General features: G+C 40.0%; 1 protein-coding gene across 1 annotated transcript; it reads right to left on the bottom strand.

Annotated features, from left to right (window-relative positions):
* Positions 1-1,035: 1,035 nt before the first annotated feature.
* On the bottom strand, positions 1,036-8,981 carry Mmp10 (matrix metallopeptidase 10). Its single transcript, XM_028763400.1, has 10 exons — positions 8,831-8,981; positions 7,964-8,208; positions 7,725-7,873; positions 7,159-7,284; positions 5,816-5,980; positions 5,189-5,330; positions 4,240-4,373; positions 3,419-3,578; positions 2,627-2,730; positions 1,036-1,387 (listed from the first exon to the last, which is right to left on the bottom strand). Exons 1-10 carry the CDS (start codon positions 8,933-8,935, stop codon positions 1,287-1,289), a joined length of 1,431 nt encoding a protein of 476 aa, XP_028619233.1. The 5' UTR covers positions 8,936-8,981; the 3' UTR covers positions 1,036-1,286.
* Between the last annotated feature and the right edge of the window lie 288 nt (positions 8,982-9,269).

Consider the following 9,269-nt stretch of genomic DNA (forward strand, 5'->3'; position numbering starts at 1 on the left):
TCCTTGCCCAGTGATTGTGTTATCTGTTAACTCTAAACTAAGATTGTCTAGTGTTTTCCATTTCATGGTGATTCAACTGAGCTCCAGGGAAAGGTAACCTCAGAGGAGTGTGGGTTTTCAAGAGGGCGCCCCCAGCTAGCTGAGGAAATTTGGAATTGCTGAGCAGGTTTGGTGGCAGTTAGCTGTGGGGGTTAGATGACTGGGAATGTGAGCAGGTTGCACAGCAAGTGAACTGTGAGAAGTCGGGTGAATGTCACATGGGGTTAGCCATGGCAACTAAACTAAAAGGGATGCTTCTCAATGTTATTCTTCCTCCAATATTTCAGTTCTCTAATAACATTCAGCATTTGTGGTTATATAATAGTTTGTGTTTGTTTGCTTGATTTATGCCCAACTGTCCCAAACAAAAGTCACTGAGGTAGGGTTAAGTGTATTCTTGACTTATTTCTGTGCCTTGCATCTATAACAGCAACATGCATTATGTGAATCAATAATAATGTATCTGGTATGGGATATAATACATCTTAGTGGTGACAAAGCTGCCATACAATCGGAATATGCATGCAAAGGTTCTGACCCAGGAATCTCTAGGTACAGAAGACAAATGAGAAGTTTTGATGAAGGAATGAAATTGTTATGAGAAATCCAGTCTCTGTGATAGGCAGAAATACCAATAAAGGAATGAAGAGATGCTAAGCCTCTAAATTAATTTTGTTTCCTGCATGTAAAGTCATGAAGGGGACTAGCTCATATCCACAGTTTACTGGTTTCAGTGTTCTAGAAGGCTCCTACCCCAGTTTTACAGGACAACTACTGATGTATCTCATTCTTTGTTAGATACATAAAGAACACAATATCTATGTGAAAGAGCAAAGTCTTTGTTGGTACAGAGGATTAGAGAGGGTATGTGACAGCTACATGGCCCTACTCATGGAGCATATGACTCCATTAGACCTTGTAGCAGGTCACCTTTCAGACATTCACAACACAGTATGATTAATGTTCTGAGCAGAAATTACTCTAGGAAGCAAGGGATGGTTCAAAAATAAATCTCTTTATTAAATAATAAAATACCCACAGGGATGCATCCTCTCACGTACTGCAGTGAGAAGTTTTCACTTCTGTGCTCAGGTGATGCTCTGTGGCTCATTAAGAAAAAGATCTGCTGGGCTCATCTCAAGCCACAGAACGTGCAGGAACAATGAATCATTCTGACACATAATAAATTAGGTGAGAAATCATGAGACTCATTTTACAGGGTTATATATGTCTTGTCATCATGATAATCAGCACAACAGCCAGCTGTTGCTCTTCAGTGTGTGTGTCACCATCCTGGCATTGGGGTCAAACTCGAACTGTGATGATCCACGGAAGAAATAAAAAAACCCTGCAAACACAGATGAGAAAAATGATGACACTTTCTTAAATCAATCAAGTTTATGATATGACTAAGAAAGGCCATTCACGGGCTGAGGCAGGAGGGTGTGTGTTGCAGGTGACTCTGCCTGACCAGCTGCATGATTTGCATGATTTAACCCACTGACTATTTCTTACCCAAAATGTTTGCCTAAAGCAAATGAGGACAAACTGAAAATTAGGAAAGTTTAAACATTTCTCCAAGTCAATAGTCCTAATAAACGGCAGAGTGAGGATTTCATTTCATTTCTCTGCCTTTGAAGACTGTGCTAAAACACCAGAATATACTATTTCTAAACAGATAGAATCCAAGGAATTTTAATATTAAAGGGTTTCCTTCTTTTTTTCCAACCTTCCTTCAACCAAGTAGCTCTTAAATCACAGGATGGGAGGCAACACCTAAGAGGATGAGTCAATGATGAAGCTCATCCAACGTTCATTTCGTTTTTATGCATATTATAAGAAAGTTGCTTTAATAACAGTATCAGTGGTGTCCTGAGTATCGTAACTGAAGCCCAGCAGATCCCCCAGGTGTGCCCTTAGAGGGAACAAGTGAATATTTTCTTTTCCCACAAATCATTACAGCAATCAAATTTTGTCATTTGAGCATGTAAAAGGAACCCATTATATGTTTTCTAGTGAAGAATATGAATAATTTCAGACGGAAACAGGAGCCCAGACACAGTCGATGAAATAGAAGAGAAGACTTGGTGAAGAATGCCACCAGTCACCAGCCACCAGCCACCAGCCACCAGCCACCAGCCAGGACAGCAGGACACCTGCCCCACAGATGGCTGTATTTCATACTGACACAGTGGTTGGAAAGACAATGGCTTCACTTTGAGAATATCTCAATGTTATAGAACAGAATCTTCAAAATTGTTAAAGAAAATTTAGACAAAATTTGCACCAATTATAAAGTTAACATTTTCAAGACTTGCGTAAAAAATGACACGAGGCAAATGATTTGAAAGCTTTTCAATTTCTCACTTCATTATTGACATTAATAGCCTCATCAAGTTTTGGTCAGACAATTTTATGTGTACTTTGGTAAGTTTTAGGGAAAACTAAAATTTTGTGGACAAGTGTTTATTGTCACATTTTTACATAGTAGTCTAAGAATACGTCAAACAACCCAGCTTACACTTGACTGTGATACCATAAAATACCCCCAAAACCCTTGCTGTCAATGACATGAAGTGTTTCTTACCAAATGCGTGCAACACAGCATCAACTTGTGGCTCAATTCCTGGAAAGTCATCTGTTATCAGCCTTGGAAAGCCTTTATCCATAAGATTTCTTGTCTCATCAAATCTACAGCAAGTGAAAGCAATTCAGATCCACACTGTGACAAGTCCCATGGTACACAGTGTGATGTGCTGCTAATAGTCCTGTGTGGGGTCCTATGACAACTTTTCAAATTGTGCAATGCTAAATATTTTTTGTGTGAGAGGGGTATGGTAACATTCGAACTTCCTGGACTTGCAAGCATCTCTCATAGAATAATGAGTGATCTCCTGAAACAGGGGCATCATGCTAAAGTCTATAGAGATTCCATGTATGTACTTAAGGTCAATTTTCTAAGCCTGGACACACAGACCCCATAAATCTACCTGTCATAAATGCATAGAATCTATATAAACGGAAGATGAAAGCTAAGTTACAACACTTGGCTAAAAATAGACTCTTGGTTTGTATCACACTAGGAAGGACCTGGTAGAGCCCCCAGTCTGCTGTACCCAACTTTGCACAGTAGCCTCATGATGAGGGACAGTGGCATGAAAAGGCAATGTGCCTGTGACCCTCTGGTTCACCGTTCCTCATGGCAAGTGATACACACTGGAAAAGCCCTTGGTATTTGCCAAGTTGAACCACCATACTGTCTTTTGCTTAATCAGAAAATTTGAGGTTTGGAAACATTAGAGGGTTTGCAGGTATCCTTAAAAAGAGAAAACTAACTTCTGTAATTGTGCTCTAAGCAGAGTTTCCCAATGTAGCTTACCTCCAGTATTTGTCCCCTACAAAGAAGTACGTCTTCTTCTTCTCCTTTTCAAAAACTGCTGCATCAATCTTCTTCACGGTGGGAGGAAAGCCGAGAGTGTGAATTCCCTTTGGGTAACCTGCTTGGACCTCATTTCCTCGAACTGCCCAGAACTGACTTCCTGTTAAATAACCACACCCAAGAGATTTTGTTTGAGTGAAGCTAATTGCTTTTAGATATGAGAGTAGTGAATTGCTGTGATAAAGGTGGCTGAGGGCTAAATTTTTCATAACCGTTAACTCTATGCTTGGGCCATCGCAGGTATTTAAAACAATAGTTCCTGGCTGAATATGGTGACACACACCTTTAATCCTGGCACTACGAAGTCAGAGGCAGGTGGATTCCTGGGAGTTTGAAGCCAGCCTGGCCTATTCAGTGAGTTTGAGACCTGCTATGGCTACATAGTGAAAACTTGCCTCAAAAAATAATACTTTCTGAATGAGTAAATAGTAAATGAACAAATAGATGAACAGATTCATTGTTCTTTCTGTATTCATTTTATGTATTTATTCTGTATTTATATCGTTTAATTATTCTCTGTGAGTTATCGTAACCAGCCTTAGTCATTTCTTATAATGACCTCTTGGTCTGCACTTCTAAGAGTTCCCTCCTAAGATTCACCTTGGTCAGATTTGTTTAAAATGCTCATTCACGATCACCAATTCTGACCTGTACTCCTTCCTCTAAAACATCTCAAATTTAATACAATGAAGATACTTCATAGTGCAAAGGCATTGCAATAAGCTTTCTTTCAGCAAAGTTAAACATTTGTACAGTTTTACCTTTAAAAATCAGAACACTGTCCTTATTGTGAGCCTCGTAGGCGGCATCTAAGCCTGAAGGGAGAGAGGGCCAAAATGCTGAAATCAAATGAAATGCAGGCTCGGGAGTCCAGTGGGATTTGCGCCAGAAGTGCCTGTAATATACAAAAGCCACAACAGTCTTTCTCTTTAAAAATACTAAGCACAGAGAAACACAGTCTTCTGCTCGATTCTGATTCACCTGTTTGCAGCAGTGCATACTGGATTGTCCTACATGTGATTCCAGGCATCAGATATAGCCTAGGATGACAGGGATGTTCACCCTGTTCCAATAAGATTACTCAACTTGATTCCATTCAAAAGTATGAAAAATATTATATATTTTAATAATCCACTAGTATATTTTTTTTAAATGTCAGGTATCTTTTTAAATGTGAGCACCTTGGAAGATGGGACAAAAAAACTGGTGACAGGAGGTACACGTGGGCAGGGCTCTGGGACAGCCCAAATGGAAGGGATTTTTATATCCTTTGGTACTACTTGAGTATTGTGCATGTACATGCATCACTTTTTCTAAAATGAATTAGTTGAAATAATAGCACTTTCTAGCAAGGATAAAGATACTTGTCTGATTCTAAAGACAGCCAATACTTTTAGAAGTTCTATGAGTTATCATATATAAAAATAGAAAAGTAAGAGACAAACTTTCCTGATTATATGGATCTTATATTCTACTGGCCAAAAATTATCTCTTGGGAGTCTAAAAGAAATATTCTGGACAATGCCAAGGGGACCTTTAAAAATACACTTTAAACAAGAGCTGAATGATTTTAAAACATGCTAGAAATGTACTATTTATTGTATTATGTTATATTTATCATATATATCCACTATATATAATCCCGAGTTTATTTTTCTTTCTGAGCATCGAACACCAAAAGAGTAGCTAGGAAATTGGTATTTTTCTAACCTGCCTTTAAAGAATAGGAATTCTCCTCTCAGGGTGCTGACTGCATCAAAGGACAAAGCAGGATCACATCTGGCTGGGGTGTCAGGTCTTGGAGAGACAGGGGACACAGGAACCACTGTGGCATCAGAGGAGGGACGGGCTCCTGAAGGGAGCAGTTTAGGAGAAGCAAGTGTTAGCAGGTCAGGGATGTATATAACAATTTACAAACTATCCAAACTTCTTCATGGTGTTTTGAGACAAAACAGTGTGTAGACATTTAATCCCAGGGTCGGGGAGGAGGCTCAGCTGATAGTAAAGGAACCTGCTGCAGGCCTAACAACTTGGGATGTCTCCTGTCATCAGCATGCAAGACACACATGGTGAAAGGAGAGAACCCAATTTCACAGGTTGACCTTTGACCTTCACATGTATGCCATAGTATGCATATATAGCTCTCTCTCTCTCTCTCTCTCTCTCTCTCTCTCTCTCTCTCTCTCTCTCTCTCTCTCACACACACACACACACACACACACACACACACACTCTGCAATAAAACCAAAGCTTTCCTGAAGACTCACTGTAAAGAGCACTGACTAAAGCAAGCAAACAAACAAAAACCACCCTAGGCCTCTTTCTCTTCATGCTCACCATAGAGGGACTGAATGCCATGTATATCATCTTGAGAAAGGTGGAAGTGGGCTGAGCTTGTGGAGAACATGTAGACTGGATACATCAGAGATTCTTTGTTGTCTGAGTGAAAGAGACCCAAGGAGTGGCCAAGTTCGTGTGCGGCAACCAGGAATAAATTGGTCCCTGTTTGAGAAACCACAAATGTTCAGAGTGTAATACTTACTATCCTATAAACAAGCACATATTTCTCATGTCAACCACAGAGGGCATCCTTGGCATTACACACTTATGTTTTCTTTCTTTTTGGGCTCACTGGCTGGCATACTGCCTACTAGTCACATGTTCACAGTTGATCTGAAGTCAGTGTATAAGACAGTGCTTCACTAACTGCTTTCTAGTTGTCCTCTTGGTTAAGATAGCTCTTCTTGTAACCACAGTGCTAAATCCTGTTTGCAAAGAGATTTCTTTGGCTGGACCAAAATGATTCACATGCCAAGAAACAGCAATTTTTATTGTCCAGAAACCAGAAACTATTGTTAAGATTTAGTAATAAACTGGTTTAACCACAGTTTAAATCAACCACAAACTGTTTATATATTCTTCAGCCTCTGAAATAACAAAACCATGGAGAATTTCACCACCATTGTCAACATTTGATTGTTATAAAAAAAAAACTTCCTAAGAGAGGTTAATGGAACAAATAAATTCACAGTGTATCACATGCATTTATGAAACTCTCAAAAAACTAAATTTTAGAGAAAAAAACCCACCCCCTAGTGCCATAGGAAGACTACACGCCTCGGTATGAACAGAAACATCCAATACTGGTTTCTGCCGTGAACATAGCTGAACTCAGAGTTTCTTCTCATTCTAAAGGGTTTTGCTGTCACTGAAATAGGGGTTCATGCAATTAAAGAGAAGAAATGTTCAAAGGAAATCAGATCATATCACCTGGCACATGCTGCAGGCCTACCCAGTTAGTAAAGACTAACTTTAGTTAATGTTTGCTTCTCTAAGAGTACAGGGCAACATGCAGGGTCTCAACTTACTCAATGGCGTTCATTAAACATCACTCCTCTATCATGGGAGTGGTAGACAGTGGTGAACAGCAGTGAACAGTGGTGCACAGGTTACACTCAAACCCTGTACGAGATCCTGAATTGTGGAAAGAATGTCTGATGGCACTGACTCCATTGTACTTGGGGCTTACATGGTTCATTAGTAATAATTAGATGATTAGCAATTCAGGTTGCCACACAGCTAATCAGAAAGTGCAGCTAGCAGAACACTACATTTGAGACTTGCTGTAGACAATTGTTCTCAAGTTATTCTTGGACAACTCATATCAGACCTCGTCCTACCTGAGGGTCCCAGTGTCCATTTCTCATCATCATCGAAGTGAACATCTCCATAAAATCCAGGACCAGGTGGGTAGGCATGAGCCAGACTCTGTCCTGGGCCATCAAAAGGGTAAAAGTCTCCGTGTTCTGATGGAAAACCAGTGTACAGAAATATAAGTATTAGAATTTCCTCTAATCCCTTTTCAGAAAGACAGCACAAGGGCTGAGTGGTTTGCCTATTGATTTCTCTTGACATGCAGATGTCTAATGTAATCTTCAGTCTGATGCGAATGCTAGACCGCCATCGCCTTTAGCAGATGGTCAGGGTGTGAGTCTCTATGGACGCTTAGTGCCCAAATGAAAGAAGTTGGAAGGACTTCTTGGCCGCCTTTGCCATAGGAGGTAATACAGGTGCTGCCTAAGAACACACCAGCCTGAGTCTGCCTACCCCTATATTTTGTATTTCTCAGTTTCTGGAAGTCTGAATGATACCTTTGTGTTGTTTACAGATTTCTCAATGTGAGGTGTTTTGTTTGAGTATTCTGAACAACCCAAACACCAGATGAATGATTATACAAAGGCATTACCTCCAACTGCAAAGGAGATCATTATGTCAGCCTCTCCTTCAGAGATCCTGGAGAATGTGAGTGGGGTCACCTCCTCCCAAACCTTCAAAGCTTTCTCAATGGCAGAATCCACACTCTCTCTTGGCAAATCTGGTGTGTAATTCACAATCCTGAATGAGAAAAACCGAAGAAGGTAATCTTCATTTCTGTGATGCTTCTGACACATTTTTAATGCCCTGTGAATACTCTGGAGCCATTACCTGTAGGTGATGTGGTTTTTCCTCCATTTGGGCGAACCTGGAAAGGTACTGAAGCCACCAACATCGGGAACACCACACCTGGGCTTGTGCATCAGCTCCATAGTGTTGGAGTCCAGCTTCCCTGTCATCTCCAGCCCTAGGAACTTCTGCATTTCTTGAATTTTTTTGACAATAGGACTACTGTCCTTTCTTTTGAAAAATTGTTTGTCATTTTTTCTGAAGTCGTAGTATCTTTCTAGGTATCGCTAGTGGAGCAACAGGAATAGTTTTAAAGAGGTTACTATGAAATGTAACACACAAATCTCAAGATCTATGTCAATTATTCCCAGTAATCACAAGTAGATATAGTGTTTCATTTGATTTTTTTTCCTGCTAAGATACCTCATTTTATTATTTCATTGCAATTCAATTTGCTACCAAAGTAAGGAAGTTGGCATAAGTGTATGAGTTCATTAAATGGATGTATCTAAGGTTTCCGTTTCCATTATTAACACAAACCTGTCGACGTTGAGTGTTGTTGAATAAATTCATTTTTTACAAGTGAAAAATTAGAGTATGCTTTGCTTCTTGAAGTTATAGGAGATAAATATTATCATGCCCTCCCTCCTAAAGTATTTTGAGTAACATAATTCTAACACAGGAGTGATCTCATCCATTCCCCAGTCTCCTCACATATGCTGCTGTTGTTGTTATCCACCCTGAGTAACTGCATCTCCTTCCTCGTCTCTTTATAGTTCTGTAAAGATGGAGTTTCTACCTCTTACACTTTGACAACTTCTAATTAACTCAACCACTCCTGTTGAAGGACCAAAGGTATGGTTGCACCTCCACTTTGGCTGAAGTGGATCTCCACCACTGACTGATTACCTGAGCAAGATCCATGGTTGGATGGCTTTGAGGCACTGCTTCGTGCAGAGGATACGCTGAGCAGATCGTCAGGCACAGTAGCACCAGTATGGCCAGCGACTCCATACAGACAGCCTTTCCTTTAAAAACTGATCCTTCTCTAGCACTTGGCTTCTATATCCTCCCTTCAGCGGCTACTCTTTTATAGGGAGTTGCTGTTTAGGCCACTAAACATGACTCACATGGGTGCTATTTTTAATCTGAATGACTGCAAGTGCATTCATAAGATGAGGAGAGAACAACTTACATCAGTGAGTCCCTCAACCTACTAAACCTGAAAGAATGCTTAATCTCAAGGATGTGGCTTCTGTGTTTATAAAGAGGAAAAGGAACTGGCTGGGTAATTAATGTTTGTAAAATATTTAGATATTTTGAAAGTAGTGTAATTTTTTTTAAAACA

Source organism: Grammomys surdaster, unplaced genomic scaffold, assembly GCF_004785775.1.
Source record: "Grammomys surdaster isolate TR1022 unplaced genomic scaffold, NIH_TR_1.0 138, whole genome shotgun sequence".
Classification (NCBI taxonomy): Eukaryota; Metazoa; Chordata; class Mammalia; order Rodentia; family Muridae; genus Grammomys; species Grammomys surdaster.

What these genes read in the sequence shown, in the direction of transcription:
- Mmp10 (XM_028763400.1), bottom strand. Translation starts at nt 8,935, where the DNA reads ATGGAGTCGCTGGCCATACTGGTGCTACTGTGCCTGACGATCTGCTCA. An exon ending in GATCTCCTTTGCAGTTGGAG is followed by an intron (nt 7,285 to 7,724) that starts GTAATGCCTTTG and finishes GTTTTCCATCAG; the next exon opens with AACACGGAGACTTTTACCCT. An exon ending in GTAGGGGACAAATACTGGAG is followed by an intron (nt 2,731 to 3,418) that starts GTAAGCTACATT and finishes CACTTGCTGTAG; the next exon opens with ATTTGATGAGACAAGAAATC.